This window comes from Nasonia vitripennis, chromosome 4 (genome assembly GCF_009193385.2).
Source record: "Nasonia vitripennis strain AsymCx chromosome 4, Nvit_psr_1.1, whole genome shotgun sequence".
Taxonomy (NCBI): domain Eukaryota; kingdom Metazoa; phylum Arthropoda; class Insecta; order Hymenoptera; family Pteromalidae; genus Nasonia; species Nasonia vitripennis.
The window spans coordinates 19,359,745-19,384,127 of record NC_045760.1 but is presented as its reverse complement, the minus strand read 5'-3'; the positions used below and the strand labels follow the sequence as shown (position 1 = coordinate 19,384,127).

General features: G+C 47.2%; 1 protein-coding gene across 2 annotated transcripts; it reads right to left on the bottom strand.

Moving 5' to 3' along the window:
* Positions 1-836: 836 nt before the first annotated feature.
* LOC100114847 (fibroblast growth factor receptor homolog 1) lies at positions 837-14,586 on the bottom strand. 2 transcript variants are annotated; one of them, XM_031928778.2, is made up of 11 exons: positions 13,959-14,586; positions 8,623-8,774; positions 5,441-5,806; positions 4,766-5,107; positions 4,275-4,453; positions 3,096-3,228; positions 2,501-2,995; positions 1,917-2,418; positions 1,699-1,839; positions 1,521-1,626; positions 837-1,439 (listed from the first exon to the last, which is right to left on the bottom strand). In XM_031928778.2, the coding sequence occupies exons 2-11, from the start codon at positions 8,714-8,716 to the stop codon at positions 1,323-1,325; spliced, it is 2,475 nt and encodes an 824-aa protein (XP_031784638.1). In that variant the 5' UTR covers positions 8,717-8,774; positions 13,959-14,586; the 3' UTR covers positions 837-1,322. The 2 variants fall into 2 exon arrangements, with proteins under 2 accessions (XP_031784638.1, XP_003425908.1); XM_003425860.5 differs by lacking the exon at positions 4,275-4,453 and adding an exon at positions 3,445-3,632.
* Between the last annotated feature and the right edge of the window lie 9,797 nt (positions 14,587-24,383).

The following is a 24,383-nucleotide window of genomic DNA, read 5'->3' as shown; positions in this document are numbered from 1 at the left end:
CAATAATACTTACAAATTGCTGCGATATATAATATCGTTTACTATGGAAATTTTATTGCAGCACCATTATATAATGATTCCTTTTGTATAAGGTTTAATTTTTTACAGAAAAAGTACTTTTTTAAACAATATTGATTTTTCTGTAAGTGTATTTTATACAATATAAATAAATATGTAATAATCTATTTCTAAATTTTTGGTTTTAGAAATTCAGTTTATAAGTTATCAAACTTTGTTATATTTTAATAAATATGCTGTAAAATTGTCTTTCCTCATGTCACGAGGATTAAAGCTGACGATAGCATTGAAAATAGATATACTCTATTTGCAAATAAATAATTAACAAAGATTCTTTTACTTTATGCTTTCTGCATTTTGTAACATATGCGAAGAATATAAAATGTAAAAAAATATTATTGCCTTTCCAAAACTTTTACAAAATTAGTCTTTTACACCGTCTAGAATTTCGTAAAAGCCTTGCAAAAATTTGTATATAAATTATGCATAATTGTTGTACTTGATTGCTGCAGTACTCTACACGATGTACATTATTATAATTATTGTAATTCGTTAGAGTGCAAACAAATTTGATATAATTTTATAACGATAGTATAAAAGGCACTTGTGGCATCTTAATTGAGAAATTTGTCAACAGAGCATAAAAACGATCGATATGAAGGTATACAGCATTATAGTGTTGTAATATTATAAATAATCGTTTAATTTTTGTAAATTCCATGATGAGTTTGTTGCTGTAAAAATAGAACTATATCCATTGGTATAGAACAGTATACATATAAATAGATTCCTCTTTGGAATAATAATAATAATAATAATAATAATAATAATAATATATTAAATACATTTTTAATCGAATAAAATAATTTTACAATTTGACTGCGTTCGAAATGGAGGCATTTTATATCCGCGCATAGTTCTACAGTTCAAACACTCGCACTCCATCAGAATATTTAATACATCTCCTGCACAAAATTTACAAATAAATACCGAGATTACATTTACGTAGTCCATCTCAGCATTAGGATACCTTACGTATATAATTATAAAATATAATCATAAAATAATCGTTGCAGCGAAGCAGCTGCGTTTGCTGTGCTCGCGATCGGTACCGAAATCAACACTTGTTTGCACAAAATACTGTATAAACAATGTTCTTTTAGTCGCACCCACATGTTGTATTCGTATACAGTTCACCATGAGCAATGCGCCTTCGTTACACTGGGTTCAGTGAATAATCGTATTGCCAGCCAATGACGGCTAACCAGCTCTTCGTTAGTTCTTCTCGCTTTCGTTTCAGAATTTTACAGCAGATTTCGTTGGAAGGGAAATTGATCCTCGGCATCGTTGTTCTCCGCGTCGCTCGATTCTTGACTCGACGGTGGCGTGTCCAGGGGCGGCAGTCCTAGGTCCAGGTATTCCTGCGGAAATTGAGATTTCGATTATTAGATGGTGATCAGGCAGTTGTCTAAACGAGATGATCGGCGGCGCAGTATACGCACTTCGTTGGCTGTTATGGTGAGTATCCTGTCGAGGAATTCGACTAGATCTGAAAACATCGGTCTGTCCTCGGGTTGGTAGCTCCAGCACTCTCTCATCAACAGGTATCTGCAACAAGGTATAAGATCATCATCAGTAACGCTATCATCGTTCATCGTTCAGCACGATCGTAATACTCACATTTCGACGCAGCAGCACGGCGGCTTTTCCATTCGGAAGCCCGTCTTGAGCAGCTGGAAGAGCTTCTCGACGGACGGCACGGACGGATAGGGAGTACCTCCCAGGGTCATGATCTCCCACAAGAGTATTCCAAAGGACCAGCTGCGCAGAGCGAAAGCCAGTGGTGAAGTAATGGTCAGAAGGGTTCGCGTGCAGCAATATGTTAATCGCATACTCACACGTCGGACTGCGAGGTGTAGATGCGCTTGAAGAGGGCCTCGGGCGCCATCCACTTGACGGGCAGTCTTCCATCGGTGGTTTTTCTGTAGTAGTCGTGACAGTGGATGTCCCTGGCTAGGCCAAAGTCCGCGATCTTGAGGACGTACTCGTCGCTGACGAGCACGTTCCTCGCGGCGAGGTCCCGATGGATGCAGCGCCGGCTGGCGAGGTACTCCATGCCCCGGGCGACCTGGTACGCGAAGGAGACGAGGTCCTTCTGGGTGAGCGTCTTCTTGTCCTTGTCCGAGTGCTGGCCCAGCGCCGACTCGTAGCCCGAGGAGCTGCGGTGCTCGCGCAGAAAGTCGCGCAGGTTGCCGTGGGGCGCGAACTCCACCACCACGTAGAGCGGCCCGCCCTGGGTGCACGCCCCGAGGAGGTTGATGATGTTCATGTGCTTGCCGATTATCTTCATCATCTCCATCTCGGAGACGAGGTCCATCATCTCGGAGTCGGTGTGGCCCTCTGAAAGTATCATTATACACGAGTTACTCGCTGCGACTGGGGCGATCCGATCGCGCGTGGTTGCCTATAGTATAATTATTACCTTTGAGCATCTTGACGGCGACGATGGTCGAGACGCCGAGCTTGCCCGAGTTGGTGGTGGCCTTGACGACTTTGCCGAAGGCGCCCTCGCCGAGCGTGTTCCCCAGGACCAGCTGCTCCCTGGGCAGCTCCCAGGCGCTGTCCAGCGGCAGCTCGTACTCGGATATGCTGCCGGAGCCGCTGTTCTCCTCGACGGTCACGGCGGACTTTTGCTTCTCGATCTTGACGACCGGCATGAGCAGCGACTCCTGGACGTTCTGGGCGTTCACCAGGTTCTGCTTCTCCACGATGACCTTCTTCGTCCACTGGGTGACCACCGCCGCGCGAGCCGTCTCGATGGCCAGCAGCTTCTTCATCTTCTCGCGCTTGAGCCGGTGGTAGCTGTAGATCACCACGACGATGCCCACCGCGAAGAAGATGAAGAGGACCGCGACGAGCACGTTCACCAGGACCGGGTGCGGTCGGGCCGTCAGCGGCTTTCCCTGCTCCTCCAGGGCTGCTTATGTACATGTAAGAAAAGTGGTATGAGCAACTTTTCTATCGTCTCTCGTCTTATATGAGTACTTATTGGTCGGGGAAATGGGCGATTAACTTACACTCGACGACGCGCAGGTACGCCTGACTGAACGCGTAGCCCATCGCGTTCTGCACGATGCAGGTGTACCAGCCCTCGTCCTTCTCCGTGACGTTGCGGATCTCCAGCACCTCAGGGTTCCACTCGCCCTCCGTCTGCGAAACAACGATCCGTCAGCTCATTCGTTCGCGAAGCGAGAGGATTAGTGCACGCAACGAGGTTTAATTACAATAGGCAAGAGTATAGATAGCGGCATGTAAAAATGAGGGCGAGAGAGAGAGAGAGAGAGAGAGAGAGAGAGAGAGAGAGAGAGAGAGAGAAAATTAAAGCCGTGCAAAAAGTATAGAAAAGAAGCAGCTGTAGCAGCCCACCTTGACCTCGACCCTCGAGCTATCATTGGTCTTGTTGAGGGTGTCGAAAAACGTGTGGTACCCGTGATACCACTCTTGGTGCCTGTGCGTCTGCGAGAGCGCGACACAGGTGAAATTGACGTTGCTGCCGATCGGCACCGTCACGTTCGCCGGCGTCTGCGTCATGATCGGCCTCGCCTGTATGCTTTCTAGATCGAGAAAAGAGAGCCCAACACCAACATTTAGTCCTTTGCTCGCTGTACACATTTTCATTGCTATGTGTGTGCGCGCGCGGCTGTGTGACTGATACGTGGATTAGGCGAGCCAGATCGTCGCGCTCGATTTTTCGCGACCATCTGGCTCTCGTCGAGAGTACATTACACAGAGAGAAAGATCAAAGCAGTGACGTGTGGAGGAGTAATAATAACACATAATTGAATTATCGTCTTTGCCGCACGGCCCTTCGAATTAATTCACACAGTGCGAGAGATCGTTAAAGTGTGTGTGCGTGCGTGTGTGTGTGTGTGCGTGCGTGTAAACAGAGAGAAAGGTTCCATCCGCTACCAGCCCAACACCAGTCGCCCCGAAATAAAAGCCGCACGGGCGCGCGTATACACAGAGAGATTTACGAGTACCGCGTGCGCGCGTTCGTAAAAATACAAATATAAACGTGCGCGCACGATATACCGGCGAGAGGAAACGCGCGCGCGCGCAGTTGCGTTGATATCGACGTCGCCAGGTGTGTGTGTGCGCGCGCGCGCGTGCGTTTGGCAATAAAAAACAACACACTGCCTCGCACTCACTGGCGACGCGGACATATACGAGTGTCCCTCTCGCGCATATCGGGCTACCTGATGAAGCTCTCTGCCGATAGGTTTGGCCTTGTAGTTCTCGGGGTATCGGTCGAGCCTAAGCCACGTGATGTTAGCCGCGTACTTGGGCACGACGTGGCACGTGAAACTGGCTGTTCGGTTAACCAGAACCGTTTGGTTCTGGGGGAAGGCCAGGATGCGCGGCGGCCTGCGCTCCTCTGAGCTCGGAAATTTCACATTACTCAATCTTTTTCTCCTTATAACACTCGCTTTCTTTATATATAGCTACTGCTGCTGGGAATTCACTCGTGAGTCAGCCAGCGGATCTTTCTATGCATTGAAAAAATCACGCGACCTCGTCCGCTACACAGTGCTGTCAAAATAAATGCGTCACTTCGCGCTACAACTTTGAGATAACGCGAAAATCGTTTTCGCAACAACGGTCGCGTGATTTTCTCCTCACGAGTGTTCTGCCGATTATACGCTTATCCCCGAGATTCGTCTCAATGAGGGTATGTTGCGCGACTCACCCACGACGTTGATGGCGAAGGTGTGATTGATGCAGCCGAGCGGGTTGCAGAGGAGGCAGGTGTAGTTGCCGCCGTCCTGTATGATGTTGAGCCCCTCGAGCCTGAGGGTCCACTTGTTGGTGAGGAGCCGCTTGTTGTTGCTCTGCTGCTCGCCGTCTTTGAACCAGGTGATGTTGGGCTGGGGGTAGCCCGTCGCCGGGCACTTGAGCTTGAGCGTGTTGCCCGCCGGTATGAGCTCCGAGGGCGTCAGCTCCTCCTTGAATCTCGGCGGCATCGGCGTCGCGTTGCTCGGCATCTCCGCTTCCGGCGGCTCGAGGTGCAGCGCTCGCGTTTCCGGCATAACTGTGGATTTCGGGCTTTTTTAGTATTCGTCCGTAATTCGAGTAGGGCCAACTTTTACCCGGCGTTTGCAAAGAGAACATTTTTAGAAACTGGACCGCGCACCTATGTGACGCGCGCGGGTCCGAAGATCGGCAAAGAGGACTTTAGAAATGAAGCGCGGCAGGGGAAACAGGCATATTTTCGGACTGACAATATTATGAAACTCCATTTATTTAGGCAGTTCGGAGCGCCTCAGCTAGACCTTGACACGAGGCGCCCAAGTATACGTATGACGGTGCACAAATACGTTTGAAGTCATTTGAAGATAAGACGAGCGAGCGCAATCGCACATACCTCTGGAATCGGCGAGCTCGAGTTCGTTGGTCTCGTCGTCGGGCCTGAGGGCGCCTTGGACTCTGCCTAGCTCGTAGTCGCTATTTTCGTCGTGGAATCCATCGTTCAGCTCGGGCTCGACCATAAGCGTCACGTTGCGCCAGCCGACCTGGTCGACGAGGCAGCCGTAGAAGCCGCTGTCCTCGGGCTTGGCCGGCTTCAGGCGGATGCGCTGACGCTGCGCTCGGACTCGGGACGTCGACGACTGGAGCGGCTTGTCGTCCTTGTACCAGGAGACGCCCGAGCCGCTCGTCGCCCGGTCGGGGTTGCATAGCAGGCTCACTCGGTCGCCGCTCGACGCCGTTACGTTCTCGCCGAGCTCCTCCACTGGGAATGGGCGGAAAAAAGGTTTCTCTTTATCAATCACTATCCGACGGCTCTACAAATAGCCGGGGATAACAAGGTGTTCTCGTCGATCGGCGCTATTTTTAGCCGTGAACCCCCCTTGGCTCAGAGTTAAACTTTATGAAACGAGAGGAAAAACAGAAGAAGAGGAGGAGGAAGGAGAAGAAGAAGCGTCGAGGACGCGTGGATCGTGGAAGGAACCGGTCCAATTTAAAGCGGGCTTGCAGCAGCGCCTGCTGCTTGTCCATTCACATACGCGCGCGCGCGCGCGCGGCACGCTTTCGTCGGCCAGCTGGAAGCCGGCCAGGAGTAAATTACGTCGACTCTCGCGGCCTCCTCTCCGTCTTATTTTCATACGCGGCGCTTTTCTCGCGACGCGGTAGACGAGGTTCACCGAACACACAAGATTCGGATATTTACGCGGAACGCGGCGGAGCCGACTGTAGCAGTTACACACGCCAATGAGACTTCCGACAAAACTCCCCACTCTCCGCAACGTTTCTCCGCAAGCATAATTAGTCTAATAACTTGCAGAGATTCAATCTTCGCGGCAAGACGAAGGGAAGCTATACTCGAGCTTTCGGAAAAGCCGCGGAGGAAGCGCGCTAGATTTACTCGTCTGGTTCGAGAACGTACAGATATAGTCAGCGCTTTGGCGAACGTTAACACGTGCGAGCAGTATTGAAAAATGCGCGGACACGATTTCCCGAACCTTGAAACCGAATAGCTTTCGGGCACATAGGCTGCCCCCAGCGGGAAAACAATAAATTCCCCCGCAGTGTGACGGCACATTGCGAGCGACCGTTTATTTGTGTATTGTGCTATGCCTTCGGCGCTTCCATTTAAATAAATCCCGGCCGCTTTCCATTCTGCACGTGTCTTTCACGTGTTGCCGCCTCGCGCGCGGTCTTGCGGTTTACCCTTTGTCCCCGTTCCTTTTCCTTCCTCCTCCGCTGCAAATGTGCATCGGCAGCGGCATAGCGTGTTTTCGCCGATGCGTGGTTAGAATCGACCCAATTTCCGAGAGCACGTTCGTCGGGTGTATTTCTGGGACGAAACGCTGCGGTGCACGTGACTTTCGCCGGATTTTCGAGATTCGATCGCGATCATAATTTATCAGAGTCTTTTCAAAACCGCGTGAAAAAAAGGGGGAATATATCAACGCGGATATAATGAAGGAGTGGACTATTTCCACTGTGTACTTGAATAAATCAATAGCATCCATCTCTCTCTCTCTCTCTCTCGACCTGTTTGTTAAATAATAAAGCGGGCTCGCGAGAGAGCTGCGCGCGCGCGGACCACAGCGGCATTCAATGACCCGGCAATTGGACAATTGAGCCCAATCATAATAATACTTGTACTTTAGCGACAGTAGAGAGCATTTCGTTAGTCCGTGCCACTATACAATATATACTTACACACGCTGTGCCGCGCTAATTTCGCGCGTCCTTTCCGACTCCCTCCCGTCCGACTCTTTTTTCGTCTCTCGTACCTCTACATGGACTTGTGTAACATCCCGATATGCCTATCATTTGGCTTTGCACCCGTACGCTGCTGGGAAAACCCGAAATTCCCGTGTGTTTGTAAACGAGCGAAGCTTTGCGGAGAGAAAAAGGAAACAGTTTTCTCACCGCCCCGCTACACTGATGCCGATCCCAATTAACCGCGCGATAGAAAAGCATCCATTAGCGCGTCCGCGACATTAAATTTTTTTTCACGCTCCCAGTACAAACAAGTCTCCCTCGTCGTAGCGGGTCAGCGTTGAAAAATCAAACAGCCGCCGCGGTGATTATGTGCGCGTCGGTTTTTTTGTTCGGGTAGTCTATACACGCACGCATATAGCGTCTCGTGTTTTGAAAAGCGCGCGGGACGCGTCGGCGCTGTCATTCAGGATTCCGCGGTGAAACCGATACTGCGCGAGACCGAAAAGTTATCACCTATATTTGAGAGCTCAAAGTTCAAATGTTTTTTACAGAAGACTCCGACGATCGTCACCGAGGGATTAATTCCATACGGAATTAGCCCCGAGACATTATACGACAACATGATATTCCGTCGCGTAAAGCTGTCGAAAAAATCAATCGAAAATAGAAAGTCGTAAGGCGCGTCTTAAAAAAGCGTATACAGCGACTCTCCGAGCCCGTGCCCCAGTCGTCCCGTAGCCCATAAGCCCAGAGAGCGACGGAGAGCTGAGCGAGCGAGCGAGAGAGGGGCAACAATAAGCTACTGCAGCGCGTAAGCACGTGTGCAGCCTCGTCGGCGTGGATTTCGGGGATATACTATCTAGTTTCGTCGGCGTCGCCGCTTCTTCCCTTCTCTCTTTCCGCCTGTCCTCGCCCACAGAAATCTCGGATCTGCGCGCCAGATGTGCCGCCTCCGTTCTCTCGCGCTCCTCCGTCCCTCGTCCTCTCTCTCTTTACTGTGCATACCCTGCGTATTTCTCGTTTCGCCCAGGACCGTCATTGCGATTCATCGAAGGTCGAATCTACATGGCCACTTGTTGCGCAATTTGAAAAAAGACTCGCGTATAAAAATATTGGCGCACTCCGCGGGCCCGGCTAATCTTTGCTCCTGTTTTATTTTCCTCGCGCAGACGTTACTTTTTAACGCCTCCTATTTGCTTTCCCTCAAACTCCGACCTTTAAATTTAGACGCGCGTGTTTTACGCTCGGCTCTCCTGTTTGCTTATCCACGCGCGCGCATGTTGGCCTGTATACCTATGCGTATAATCAATTCCCTTTGCCTATTCGCGCCTCTTATTCCGCACATCCACGGTATTGTAAGGTGTGATTACTCACCGAGTCGGATCTGCACGTGTCGCGCCAGCGCATCGTGGAGAGCGAATAGTGCGAAGAAGAGTAATCCCAGGAGCAGAGCGCACCTCGTTGGCATCCTGGACTGGTGATGGTCGCGACGCGCCTTCACTGCGTCTGCGACATGAATGTGCTGTCTGAAAAATAATAATCCTGTTGTGAGTGCAAACAGTCGATATTTATCCATCAGTGAAAATTAGGGAATAGCTCGCGACATACGAGTTTTCCGAAAATCAATAAACAACTCTCCCCGCCGCGCTCGGCGAGCTTTTTCGCCTCTTTTTTCCGAGTTCCTTAGCTCGCGCGAGCGCTGGCGGGCCGCCAGCTCCGAAAAGCTGCTGCTGCACTCGGTTTTAGCGACTCGCTCCTTTTTCTCCCTTTCCCGCGTCTGTCGCCGTCGCGTTTCTTTTTATTCGTCCCGCACCTTGCCCTTCGCGCGCTCGGCTTTTGTCGCGTGCCCGAGATGCTTCTCTCTCTCTCTCTCTCTCTCTCTCTCTCTTCGTATGAGTGTACAGACGGCGTCTTTTTTTCGGCGGTCCATTAGTTTTTTCGGGAGCGCACAGTCGAGTGCTAATTCTCGGCCGCCGCAAATAAACCGGCTTTTATACTCAGGCGCTACGGCGCTATCTCCCGGACGTAAAAGTTTATGCGAATTTCGATAAGAGCAATAAAGCTCCGCTTCGCCGAAATGTACACAACGCGGCCATCCGCGACGTTCAATTGATTCTTTAGTACGTCTTTATCAAGCGCGCGGGCGCTCGCGATTGAATTAGAAAAAGAAATCGCTTCTTCATCGCTTCTTCATCGCCCCTCGCGTCGAATTCGCTCGTTCGTGACTCGATATTTACGGGCGCTGCACTTGAAGGAAGGGGGGAGAGAGTCGCTCTTTTTTTCCTTACGGCGTGCGTGCGTGTGTGTACGCTGCGCACCTAATTGTTGCCTCTGCGCTGCGACGCCCGGAAGAGCCTTTTTAATATATCGAGTCGTCCGCCGGATCGGACGGTCAATCTATTTCAGCGCGAAGCCTTTATACGATTACGCGTTGTTTGATCGAGCGCGCGCGAAATTTTAGTACACAAGTATGTACGCGTTGCGATTGGATTTTGTAGGTCAATCGTATAGTTATATAGACGATTTCAAGCTAAACTCGGGCGAGACGATTTCACCGAAAAGCCACAAAGATATTAACTGATTGAGCCAATTCTCTTGGAGTAATCAGTTGCTCTGTTTTTCTCTAGTGCCGTCGCAACGGAGCGCGTATCGTCGCGAGGCTGATGCGCAAAACTGCGCGTGCCCTTTTTATAATTGCCGCGCGCACGCGCGTTTCATCAAGACTCGCGCGAGACGTAAAAAAACAGGCGGAGAGAGAGCGCAGGCGGTCGGTTAATTTCGCCAACGCCGAAAACGAGCGAGCGAGAGTGTACAGTGTAATCCTCGCGCAAATAAAAAAGACGAGCGCATCCGCCGTTTGGAAGGAATGAATAATTAAAAGCAACGGCGGGATTCCTCAAATTCCTTAATTTCACGCGCCAAATCCAGACAACGCGAGCAAGAGAGAAAGGGAGTATACAGCACGCACACAGGCTCGCTCTAAACAAGTCGTCGGTGCTTTTCGTGTCTGATCGGCGTAATGAACAGTTTCCTGAAGAGGCCGACTCGAGATGAAACTCAGACACAGAGCAGTAGCAGCAGTCGAGTGTTGCAGGCATCAGCCGTCGGCTCTGGAGTACGCGCACACTGCGGGCTGGTCCGGCGCGCACATAATCCCTACTGCCTCTCTCTCTCTCTCTCTCTCTGCGGCAGCTCATATTCCGGATAGACTAAGCAGAGCCCTTTTTTCCGCTCTCGTCTTCTCCGTCTTGATAAACAGAAGCTTTTATTCCTCGCGAGCAGAGATAAACCCCCGGCTTTATGCGCGCGAGCTCGCATTTTTACGGATTTATACCAGTCCGACGAGTGCTTTTAAAAATCGCGCGACGAGCGCCTGGATAAATAAAAGCCTGACAAATTGAGCCATATCTTATCCTCCTCTACAATTCCCCCGTTAATACAGTGCAGCAGTTGCAGCGGGATTCCGAGAGGGAAGCATTAATCGCTCGAGAAGCGAGTCCACGTACGTTAATAAAAGCACATACGTACAATTACGCATAGTAGGCTAGACAATGCAGTGGGAGCGACGAGATTTTGAAAATCCTCTCAATGAGCCCCCATGCAGCAGCAGCAGCAGCAGCAGCAGCAGTACAAGTCTTCCCTCGTCGCACAATGGAGTCAAGATTAATGGGCCCAACTAACCGTGTCTCGCGTCAGCGGAGCATATCGGTCAATCTGGAAGCTGCTCAATAGGCCTAATGCCATTAGCATGTAACGGCCGCATCGATTTAAGCGGAAACGTTTAAATCTGCCGCGCGCTTTTCTCGCGACCAAAGACATTGCAGAGAGATCCAGTGATAATTTTATGTGGATGACCTTCTCGAAAACGAGGGAGAGTAGGTGTCGTAGGTTCATAAGCCTTGTATACGCATGTCTGTAATCCGCGGCTAAGAAGGAGGAGCGGATATGTAGCGCGCACACAAGAGCGAGCGTATACGCGCGCGTTCTTTCGGCGTGCAAGATTGGCTCAATTGCCTTAACGATATACGCGGAACACTGGCCGATTAGCTAGACGAAAGACACGGCCAATCCGCGATTACATAAACCGAAATCTCGATAAGGAACTGCCGCCCGCGAGAGTCTAGTGAACCGATCTACGAAGAGTTCAAAAATAAATCCCCGATCTCTCGAGCCTCGGAGAATCGCTGATGATGCTTTTCCGGATTCTCTCTCGAGCTGCGGGCAATTAATAAGGGCCGCATAAAGTTATCGCACAGAGACGTGAGACGTTGCATCGACGAGCATGTTATACACCGGAATAATCTCTCGTCTGCGCTCTATCTACAAAGGCAGACCACCGAAAAGTCACTTCCAACGATGCAACTACTTGTGCTCCGCGCCGCTGCATCTGTTTTCGGCTTATCCTCTCGAGGGCCGCGCAGCGAGCCACTCGAGCGCCGAATCAATTTTTTCCACCTTCGTAATTAGAGCGCGGCTTCCCACGGGAAACGGACCACTGACTTTTTTTTCATAAATGCTTCTCCAGACCTTATCATTATATATAGAGCCTGTGTGTGTGCGTGTATAATAATCATAGCGACGAGGTCATAACATTATAAAGCACAAGTCTCTACAAATTGGCGCAACGAGGACAACGAGAGCGAGCGATTGGCGAGTCTCCCTCCCACCGTGCGCAGCTCTCCTCACCTTTCCTGTCTTATACACACGCTCGACGCGGACCCTCTCGAAAAATAACACAAATTCGATTCCCCGCGCGCCGATGCTCCGTCGGAAGCGTAATCGAGTTTGTATACCGATTGATTATGAATATGGCGCTGTACACACTGCTCGCATTCAACGAGGAGGCGAAACAAAATGTATAACGGTCGTTAAAAAGAACGATAAATTAAAGCGAGAGAGATTAAAGGATGACAGCGTACTACTCGTTTACACGAGCCGTGAATAATAATTCACGCTGAAGTCGACAAAGACGACCGTATGGACAACAGTGCAACAACATCTGCGCGGAATTGAATTGTTCCAAGAGAGAGAGAGAGAGAGAGAGAGAGAGAGAGGGCGAACCCGTAAATACAAAACGATTTTTCGGCGAAAGCGACTCTTGGAAAACGGTCAAACAGGAAGCGAGCGCTCTTACGAAAAATCCCAAAACACACGAAATCTGGCATCTGCCGCGATCAATTATTCCACGAGCGCGCGGGAGAGCTGAAAATATCGCATTGTATACAGCTCGCGCGCGCGGATGTGATGGGACAGGAAATGGAGCTCGATCGAGTTTACGCGTGACGTCTCCCGATCGGAATCCGATAAATCGAGAAATTCTCGAGTGATCTTTACGGTTATGAATTATCCCGGGTAACGTAGACACGATCGAGTTAGTCACGCGGCTATTTCAGCTATCACTTAGTGACTGAGCGTAAAAGCTTCGTACACTTTATTATGCTCACGCTCGCGCGAGGAAAACGATAAATCAGCTCCTCTATACACTCACACACACACACACACACACGCAGCTATTCAGGAGCTTTATTAATACACAGCAGCAGGCCTGTGAGATTCGGCGTGAATACAATATGACAATAAACGCGCAAGGTAAACAGTCGGCGCAAAAAAGCTCGGGCATTCCCGATAATCCGTGCACTGGCGTCGCTCGATCCGACTCTCTGGCATGTGTGGGTGCTCTGATGATGAGTCGCGGGGGGACCGATGCAGCAGCAGCGCGCCCGCTGTTCTAAGTGAAGACAGATGACTGCCGGTCTCTCTCTCTCTCTCTCTCTCTCTCTCTCTCTCTCTCTCTCTCTCTCTATCTATCTATCTCTCGCTTTCTCGAGCGCGATGCCTCTCGCTCGCTGTACATGCGCTATTATTCTTGCGAAGGAAAAATTCGTGCGGAGATACTCCTCTCGGCGCTCGCTCGCGCCTATACCTATGCATAATTCACGAGAAACGGTTATTTTCGTATACACGCGCTCGATCGCGCTTACGATTCAACGACGCGCTTCCCCTCCATTTACGTGCGCGGCGCATGACGCGGCTCTCGTCGCGCTCGTCCTTACTCGCATGCCGCGCGAATCGCGGGACAAAGCTTCATTGTGCGCGCAAAGGACGATTTTTCAGCTCGTCTGAACAATCGGAGCAATGACGGTAGGATCAACGGATCATCTTATAATATGCCCGTGAAACAAAAACGCGCATGCGAACCGGGGCACGAGCGAGCGTGCGACGTCGAATAATAAAAAATTAACGCCGGAGAGAGAGAGAGAGAGAGAGAGAGAGAGAGAGAGAGAGAGAGAGTTAATCTGACGACGAGGAAGGAGGAGCGAAACTCGCGTCGCGCTTGCCAGTTAAATACCGGAAACGAGTATAGGCACTTCCGGCCGGATTGAGTTTGGCTGATCTTTCGCGCGTCAGCCTCGCATGTATCGGGAGGGGGGAGGGGGAGCCTCTCGTATCGGTATCATTATTTTGAGAGAGAGAGAGAGAGAGAGAGAGAGAGAGAGAGAGAGAGAGAGAGAGATTTCGTTGATTCTCTCTCGGGGGACGAGGTTTTTATTCTTTTTATTCTTATATTCTAGTATAACCGTGCAGCGAATTGGTCGACTCGCGGCGAACAGTCTCGTGTCGGCCGGTGCCGATCGGTTCTCCGTTCGCCCGCCTCGACGATGTCAGAGAGCGTGTAATATAGGCCAGCGGATCTTTATAGGCATACTAACCAGATGGCAATTTCTGCGAAAGGTCCTCCTCTCGGGGCAGGCCTGCGGGCGAAAAAGCTCGGCTCTCGGGTTTCTCCTCCGCGCAGTTAATCTAGACCACTGGCGCGCTCGTTAACCTTCCTTTTCTAATGCCTCGCTAACAATGCCTGCGTGCTCGTCGTCGTCGTCGTCGTCGTCGTCGTCGTCGTTGCGCTGTTCCGGCCGATCGCGGCGGGCCACGGCCACATCGTTGTCCTCTCTCCTTCCCGCGCCGGGGCTGATTCACTCCGCGTATGCCTGCAGTTATGCTCGCTGTTATTTCAGGCCTCGTGCAGCAGCAGCAGCAGCAGCAGCAGCAGCAGCGGCGGCAGCGACTCTCCCTCCCGACGCTGCTTTTTTACTTCACTGCTTCTACTCCTTCTTCGATATTCACGCGCACTTTTGCGATCGACGGAGAACAGTCACTGAACACTGCACGGGCTTTCCTCGCAAGCTCTCGCGAGCGTGCGTGCGCATATAGTCGTGTCGTGCTGGGAGCCACACCGCTACGGGCGAGGAGGAGACGCAAACTGCCGAGCGAGAGGCCGAGAGCCGCCAAGTGCCGGCGAACGGGCGAACTGCTTACTGCGCTCGACTCGCCGCCGAGCTTGAAATAACCGCTCGGCAGCTCGCTCGCGCCAACCCTCGCTCTTCCTGCCCCACCCCCGCCGCCGTCGCAGTGCTTCGCGACTGCGCTGGAACTGCACCCCACTCTCCGTCCGAGTCGTAAATCTCCGTATGCCGCCGTGCGCTTGTACAGGCCCCTCCAACGGACCGCTACTATATGCATATATAGCTATTATATAGGACGCCCCGCGAACTTTGCCAGCGCACGTGTGCGAGCTTTCTGCCCTTTTTTTGCGCTGCGCGAGCCGAGGTTTTCGGGACTGCGGTCTGTTCGATGATCGTTTCTCCGGCGCGCGGGACTTTCGCTGCGGTTCAAGGGATCTGAAGGGACTTCGCGGAGTCGGCAGACCGCGGATGATTTTTCTTCGAGACGCGCGGCTCTGGGGCCGCAGATGCTGCGATTTTTTTCCACTCGGATTCATAGCTTATAAATACTGGATCTTGTATGATGTTTTGATAATCGATGAGTCTTTCTGGTGACTTATTTCAACCTTATTCACTCATTAATAAGCGTTTTATTGTTCTCGGTATCGTTTATTGTCCTTCCCCCGTTAAGCTTGTTTTAATAAAATAAAATTTTTATGTATAGTATAGTATTCAGCTGTATTGGCATAATCATTGCACGAAGCTTTGAAAATCATTTAACCAGATATAAATTTAGGTAAAATAATGGAATTCAATCGCAAAACGGGTCTTTTCACTCTTCGACATTGTCGAAAAGTTCAATCTCATTCGCGCTGATGTACAGCTTGCGCAAACAGTTTTTCGTACGCGAGCCTATTTTTGGATATCTGGAAGTCGTAACTCGGTGAAAATCATCCAATCGGTTTAAATATTTGGGAAGCCAGAAAAAGAGTGTAAATCAGAGCGTCGCCTTGATCCCCGCAAAGGATCTTCAATTCATAGATGTTCCGCAAAGTTGAAAAATATGCGCCAACCTAGACAGCCCAACGAGTACGTCTTGTAAACTCACGCCTCGCGCGAGTCAACTGCCGCCTATATACGTATACTATTATACATTATATTATACACACACGCACACTGATGTTTGAGGCGAGAAAAAAGCGGAGTCGCGCGCCACGACGCTCGCTTTTCGTCACCCCGCCGACAGACTTTTCCATCGCGCATCATCCCCCGGAAGTCGGTCGCGCGACGCACCGGGACACTTCTGATGCTCGCGCGCCCTGCAGCTCGTCTTCTCATTTTTTTCACGCGTACCTTTGCCTCGAAAAAACCAGCCACCTCCTATAGATTACTATTTTTGTACACGCGCTTCCGTTTACGCTTGAAAAACGATCGGGATGAAGTACGCGGCTTGAGAAAAAAGAGCAGACGACGGCTCGTGAAAAATAACAGTAGTTAGATTTTGGAGAACGCCCGTGCGGATTCGGAAAATTTTCTTCAATGCAGCTCGCAGCACAATTAAACCGCATTGGAAAGCTATTGAGCCTCGGCGCAATAAAAGACGTTCGCGGAAACTAGCCGGTCCTCGAGACGACTGCACAATGAGCCCTCGTGGCGTTTGGCAAAAGTATGGGCGCGCGCTCTCTCAGCTGGCCAGCAGTCACATGCGCGCATTACAATATGTATAGGGCCTCGAGGATTCTGTGTTTTCGGGTTCCTGCCGAGGCTGCGCGCAAAGACACTCGAGACGTTTTTTGAGAAGGAAATGGGCAGCGGACGGGCGCGCGGCCTGGAAAGGAAAGTGGAACTGGAAGCTCATTTTTCTTCCTCCTCTCCTTTTTTGCGGCCGAGTGCCACTCCTGGCACATTGTCGAATAAACGACGCGCCGGTGGAATAGAGAGACAGAGAGAGAGAGAGAGAGAGAGAGAGAGAGAGAGAGAGAGAGAGAGAGAAAAGTCCGAGGCGCATGTTTAGAACACGTGTCGCCGCAGGGAACAGCAACCTTCTTCTTCATAGAGAGCTGCGCCTTTTCTCTCCCTCTCGTGACCGGCGATATAGTATAGTGGGAGTTGGTGCGCGGCTACGTGCCAGATCATGACCTGCGTCTCGTCGTATTTTTGGTACTCTCTCTCTCTCTCTCTTCTCTCTTTTCTCTTCGTCTCCTTCTTTCGGCCGCGCTCGGCGCGCAATCCCGCAAAAGCAACGCCGATGTAAATACGAGACGGCGATTCGACGCCTTCCCCGCGACTTGACTCTGCGCAGAGCGGGCTTGAGAGATCCAATTAATGGCCCTGTGTACCGGTTCGGAGAGCTTGAGGCGAGGTGCAGCGCGCGCGCACCGGGTTATTTTTGACGCATTTCCAATTGCAACTAACGTCTACACGCGCACGCGAATTCAATTTGTATGGCTGCATGATGATGCGGTCGAATGTATTTTTATCAACTGCATCGGGCCGTGTTGCGATGACGAGCAAAAACAAGTTGAAAAGTCTCGAGTTAAAGTAAGCAATTTCCGTAAGCAGAAAAATAATTTATTCTTGTTATACCTATATAATAGCTAAGGCAGTTTTGTCACAGAGGTGATACTATACCTCTCTGATATTATGAGACTAAATTTTTAACAACGATTTTTTATTTTATTAACGGCTAAAGAGAGCATTGAAAAAGAATGCATGCGTTAATAAATATAAGGAGTACGCCCAGGGCCAAGTGGGTTTTTTGACCTCCTGTGGTTGCACTACTCGTACAGCAATCTCCTGCACAGCCAAACTAACAAAGCTATAACGAAGCTCAAAATATGCGAACCTTTGAAGGCCCAAAATATTAAGGAATATACTTACAATCGTAATTTTCAAGTTTTCTAACTGTCCTTTTTTCTGCAAACCTATATTGCACATTGCGAGTTCAAGTTGTCTCTGTTCTATGTGGATGTGTTTTTAAGCAAAGTCAGCACACTCCCTCAAAAGAGGAGCGCCAAGAAAAAGCGCATCATCAGTTTCACAGGCACTAACGAAGCAGAGGTGCCAAGCCTAATGACTCCGAGTCCATCGGAAGCTCCAAACTATCCCCCGGAGGATAGATCGCGTCAGCGCCGTATGTGCACGCGCCTCGATGGGCAGTGCACTCTGTGTATATACAGCGCACACGGCTCGAGAGTCACATCTTGCGCGTGATTTCCTGTTTCCTGCCGGCTCTTCGCTTCCTCTCCTTTTCTGCCACGCGCTCGACTCTCCTCTGCTCCTACTCCTCCTCCTCCTCCTCCTCCTCCTCCTCTTCCCGCATTATACTTAACGACTTTTCTGTAACGACCTCGTAACGACGGCCGCACGCGAAATACCCCGACTTTCCGTCGTTTGCGTAATAGTAGGGGGAGGAGTTAGTCTAAACGATCGACGCGCGAGATCTGATTGCAGTGAAAGATCTATTGATTCGTTTTTTGGAGTTACATACATAGAGCAATAAACGAACGTTATTTATAAGTCTATAGGCCGTGTTGTCGAATGTTTTGCTGCCTACCATTGTCGGAGCTAAATCAACGATACAGCCAAAGCTCGACTTGCACAGTGCCTATCGGAAATTATATGCAATTTGAAATTTGACTATGTTTAGTTTGTTTAAATCCATCAGTTGCAAAAGCCTGTGGTATAATAAGTCGTTGAAATCATATCACATCAGTTATACATTGTTGACAACAATAGGTTATACGATTGTGTAGAGTTTTGCAGTGTAGTAAAGTCACCGAAAATGTGTGTAGGGAATTTCCGTGCAGTAAATATCTGTGTAGAATTTTTCCGTTTAGTTATTTCCTGTGTAGAATTATTTTGTGTAGCGTGTAGGGTTATTGTTGTGTAGAGTTTGTCCGGTGTCAAAATCATCAGTGTACAATAGTTCCGGGTGACGTATCCATCATCTTTTCAGGAATTACATTGAAAATCCCGTAGCGCACTATCTATATTAAGAATAGATTCAACTTTCCTATAAAGTAATTTCAAATTTGCCGCGTGAGAATATGACTAAAGTAGTATGTCAACACGTAGTTCTCAAGCGAGTAAATTGATTTCAGAACACGCGTTCATATTTTTTCTCTTCTCTTTCACTTTTCGGCTAAAAGTCTAACAGGCTATTAACGGAAAATGCGTGTGCGTGATCCCTATAACATATATATATATATATTGTGTGATGATTAATTAATTTGTGGTCGCCTTATTTTTTGCTTGTCTATGAGGAATGTGAGTAAACTACGTACAAAGTTTAAAAAACGTATTAATAAAAACAATTGAATCAATTTTGTTCTTAATATAAAAGGCGTCCCATTTTCATTTTGTCGCTAAAATATCTCAGAAACTATAAGGTTTATATAATAGCGCAAATTGTTTCATAAAACAACAGTGATTTCATGTCTCAAGATAAGGCGCTTTGGTAAACTTGACTTTCCTGGTCGAAGTTATTTGAAGGTCAACTCGTGTTTTTCAAATAGTCGAAAATCTGGTGACCCAGTCAAAAGTGGTTTAGGCGGATTATACACAATTTCGTCTCAAGTGTCCTTATCAAACACAATCTTGCCATAAATAACTGGGTCAACGCGATTTTATCTTATAGGGGTAATGCAATGGACCATTGAAAGCATTAGTCTGGCTTAGAATAAATTTTTTAGGGTCAACAATATCATTGATACCTCCTGTAGGAAACAATTGACGTCTAAACCATCCCTTTAGATCACTGTGATCCCTCATATAATATTTATAATGTCAAAAATGTAATAGAAAAATACATACTGACCCCGACATAACCTTGAATATAAACTGTTGCCTAAATACTTTTCGTCATAAGAGGTCTGATGGTTTACGCGAGATATGTTAGCGTTATAGTCATTGAAATGGGACACCCTTTATATATGTGACTTACAATCGTAAATTTCTTATTACAAAACGCATAAAAATAGTATACCCTTTTAATGAATATTTTCATTATAAAAGCCGCACACGTTTATGATCGATTGAAAGTTATTTGATGTGTAACATACCTGTTGTTGATCGTTGTTATCTGTGGTAAGCGCTGAAAAAACGCCAAGAGTGCGCGGAACAATGTCTTACGAAAAAATCAAGACGATTTTTCGGCTAGTGCGTATTATTGTTTCTCGCTGAAACAGTCGATTGCTTGCGGACTTACAGCGTTGAATTTTTACAAAACGCACTAATCGAGCAAAAGCTAAATTTATTGAATGCCGAAAACCTGCTTAAAAATCATAAGACATTATTAGCAGATCGCGATGACGCGAAAAATCATAGCTGTGTAAAAAGCTTGGATCTTTGGGAGAGGGCCAGGCAGAACCGAGAATTATGGGCATTACAGAGTGAGTGTTAGCGATTTTTGACGGATCCTTTATTAGAAAACTATATATACATCGCGGCTTGGTCAAGGATTCCCGCAGGACTTTTTCAAGGAAACTTCGTCGACTTGGGTATGTACGACGAGTACGTGGAAGCAGGTGGCCAATACTGTACCTTCGAAATCAATCCAACCTTATCTTCTCGTTCCGCCACTATCGGTTTGTCTGCCACGAGGTTGTACCGTGGACGATGTTGCTCGACTAGTTAATTCGACCATTGAAAATGTCGAATTCAAGGGCCACAAGATGTCCCTGATATCAACAAGTTGTCCTGCCATTGATTCGGATAGATCTGCTAAAGATGGACTTCAATTTTGGACGTGCGTACATACACTAATCAACCATAACTTATATATATATATATATATTGTACTCTATATGTTAACATAATAATTGGATTTTCACAATTTTACTTTTTATGTTCCAGTGCTGTGATATTAGCAGTTTATGTGGGTTTTCTTGTGCTATGCACTGGATGCGATCTCGCCAATAGGTATTATGGCTTGAAATTAATTGAGCGATAGACAATTATTTCTTGCAAGACTATCCATCGCAAAAAGCGCGGCGGATATTTTGAGCCTGAGGCGTCCAAAGGATGATGTAGCTGTCATTCACGGGTTACGAGTTATCAGCTCAGCTTGGGTTGTCCTGTCACACGAGTACTTCTCTCAGTTTCACGCGGTCAATCTAAATGTCTTCGATATAGCCAATTTGAATGATAAAATTGGTAATCGTTAGTATACAAACGATTGCCCGTGATCGTATAAATTTTGGTGTTCATAAAAATTCATAAAAATGGAAATCTGTAAATTTTTTTTAACAAACATTATGCTGTTATGCACGCTTACAGTGGTTTTCATCGTCTGCATCTCTGATTCCTCTTATTGGCGCACACGGCGTGGATAAATTTTTAACACTGAGTGGATTTCTAATGGCTTACTCTGTTTTCAAAGGAAGACAGAAAAGTAAACCATTCAATCTTATTTTGCATTATTCGCATCGATATATCAGGTGAGTTTTAATGAAAAGATACTTATGTCAGTTACAAAAGTATACGATCAACATATTTTACACGTATAAGTTGACTGCGCCTGTTATGATTTATCTCTTACTGTCGTACGTGTTCATATCTGATGGTTCTGGACCATGGTATGAATGGTTCGTGAGCATCTACGTAAGAGGGATTCGAACAAAGTGGTGGTCTTTTGCATTGTACATGCAGAATTTTTTGGATAAAAACAATTACGTAAGAACTCGAATAGATATAAATAACTAATAAAATAATCAATTATACATTAAAAAAAAATAATAATAAAAAAATTACATCGATGACCTTGTAGGGTGCGTCCTGCAACATAAGAAGAAGGCAGGCAAGGTAATGTCATGCGATTCTCGTACCTCATTAAATACACTTGACGCGTGCATCGAAATTGAATACTTGATCGTTCTTCTATATGTACAGATGGCGCTTTACACAGGATGGTTTTTGACATTTGTATCCTTTGCTTTTTGCATACTGGGTACCAGGTCGTTCACACAAGAATCGTACATTTACAGTTTACCTTGGGAAGTAACTTTTGCAGCGCTCGTGAGAACAGCTTGGGCATTTGCTATTTGCTGGATCATTTACGCGAGTTTACATGTTTCCGCTGGTAGGACACACATATCGAATGTTACAAGTCGGATTATTTTTTATCAGAATTATGACGGTTAATTTTTTTGTAGGATTTATTTCAACAATTTTATCTTGGAAATATTTGTTGCCACTAAACAAAACATCTTACAGCATTTACCTCTTACATACTGCTTTCATGATAATGGAAAAGGCGAACGCGCGAAATCCAAGACATTTGCATGATTATGACATCGTAAGAAATTGAATTTCACCTGACTCTGTATTATATTTTTTAATGATTCATATATTATATTTTTAGATTCGTGATTGCATTGGTCATCTAGTGATGGTCCGCGTAGTAGCATTTTTCTTCAGTCTGTTATTTGAAGCACCAGTAAAAACGTTGGAATGTATGATTTTTAGGAGAAGGGCAGTATCTAAATTCAGCAAAATAAAGAAGGACAAATGAAAATTCGATGTTAAACTCGAATGAAAGTCTTCAATTTTATCTGGGCATTGAATGAAATTTCGTTCTTGTAAGAATAATTGAATGTATCTGTGATCCTTAGACGTAACAATGAAGTTTCATAATAAACAAAACCGTAGTTTTTTATTGCAAATATTTTAGGATAATTTTCTAAAGATTTTCTTCTGAAAAGCTGTCAGTTGGACTCAAAGATTGGCGTTCTCTCGTTAAGTATGAAAAACTAATTTGATATTTGTTTACCTACAGTAACCCGAAAAGCTCGTTGTCATTAAAAATATAACTAATTTTTCTGAATGATTATACAATACAAATTTATGAATTCTATTCAACCTCGGACCGCGAGGTTGTCGATGTAATATTACATTACAATAGTACATTAAAAGATATCACCGAATAATATAAAGATTCTCATTAAGGTGCAAGCGACGTTCTTACTACTCGACGAATACGTCAACTCGAACAGACTCAACGTGCGAATTTAATATTCTTCGCAAGCTCAATACTGCTCGTGCCCGCCACTCGCTTAGGAGGGAAAGTTGTGTGCACCTTTTGCGAGAGGGAACGCCTCCGATGAAAAAGAAACATCGACTCGTAATTACGTCATAAGGTTACCTGTTGACGCCTTCAGCATTTCAATGAAAAGAAAAAAAAAACGTGAAATATAACTCACAAAGTTATCATTGTTGTCGAAAGTACTATTCGACTATTCGAATTTCAAGTAGGCGAACTCTGGGAACTTCACTCGGGCTGGATTCTACGCGGAATCTGTTACACAAAGGGCAGCGCATACACGTATGTTATAAAGGCTATTCATTTTGCTCCTCGAAAACTTTCAGTCAGCGATGTTTGATGATTTCCGGCGCGCCCTTGAAGATCACTGGATCAGAATAGGTACACATCGTGCGCATCAACGCGCGTATCTGTTGTATATACGTGTACATCTATAGGCATCATTCACACGCACGCTCTATTTTCCATATACCGCAACTGGGCATACGCAGCGCATGGAGAATATTATTTTTCAAATACTCGTTTGAAATACTGCAGCTGATAGCATCACTGAACTACTCATCAGTACTTACTGACTAATCCCCCGAAAATGTTCTATACTCGATTAGCGCTCTTTTGTAATCGCCGCGCCGAAGCTGACATAACTTATGATCCCGCAGGTATATGCATACAGGCGCTTGCGTATACACTCGCCCGGCTTTGAAGAGCCATCGCCAGAAAATGCGTCTGTACGTATACACTATACACGTTATACGAGGCAGACACTGCTGTTTGAAAATGCTTGACGAGTCGCATCCCATCGGGACACTTTCACGATGTGCCCGCGAAGATAAAGGCCATTCACGTGCAGTGTGTCTGCGGATCGAGGCTCGTGCGCACTTCCGCCGATTGTTTCTCCTTCGCTGTTTCGATTTTATTTTGCCTTTTTTCATCTCCCGGGAGCAGCCTCTCCTTCTCTCTTTTCCCAGCGAGAAGCCAGCCGGTCTGACGCGCGTTTCTCGTATGCATCTGCTACCGCGACGATGCGCGCAGGCTTCAAGATCTCCGTACGGAAAATTTGTTTCTCGAGTGATTAGCTATCGTTACGAGTTTGTTTCTTTATATTGCTATTGCCGCGTGAAGAGTTGATCTCTGATCGATGCACTTAATTCAAACCAGAAACTTAACGTAGGTATGGGCAAAAATAAAAACATACATTTTCATTAACAGCATACGAAGACCATAAAAATTATTCCAACTTTTTTTTTCTCTCCAAACATTGTTCTCGTGTGCTCTGCTTTCCCCCGCGATATAATACTTGTAATCACTGGGATCTCGCGAATGTAGATAAGGCCGAAATTACAGCTAGCGGCGTGCTCGATCATCTACCATCAAGCGCATCACGATGAAGGAATTACCGAGATTGCCTCTGTTAACAGTAATCAGTGTCACTTTGGCATTGTCGACTGGCTCTTCTATCACACCGCATTTATCCATCAATTTATAATGTTTGTCTTGGGCCTCGAGTGGTTTTTCATTTGCTTTATTGACGCCAATATTATACGCCTTCGTTTTATATCAGGAACTTAGCGTCGGGCTCGCCACATCCGCATCGGTGAATCTCCGTTTGGTTCTTTGCACCTACACGTATGTGTACTGGATTACACATTCTCGTCAAACGTAGAATCCAAAAATTGTATACACGAAGCGCGCACTCGTAAACAAATAACTTGCTTCTCGTATAGCTCGTCGCAAATCCTCAGGCCGCGCAATTCGAATCTCCTTCTCTGCAAACACGCAATAATTTTTGATCCCCCGCGAACGTATATATACACACACACACACACCCACACACACAGAGAGAGAGAGAGAGAGAGAGAGAGAGAGAGAGAGAG

Coding starts and splice junctions, on each gene's coding strand:
- LOC100114847 (XM_003425860.5), bottom strand. CDS start 8,716: ATGCCAACGAGGTGCGCTCTGCTCCTGGGATTACTCTTCTTCGCACTA. Junction 1,840..1,916: donor TACACCTCGCAGTCCGACGT/GTGAGTATGCGA, acceptor CGCTCTGCGCAG/CTGGTCCTTTGGAATACTCT. Junction 1,627..1,698: donor CCGTGCTGCTGCGTCGAAAT/GTGAGTATTACG, acceptor ACCTTGTTGCAG/ATACCTGTTGATGAGAGAGT.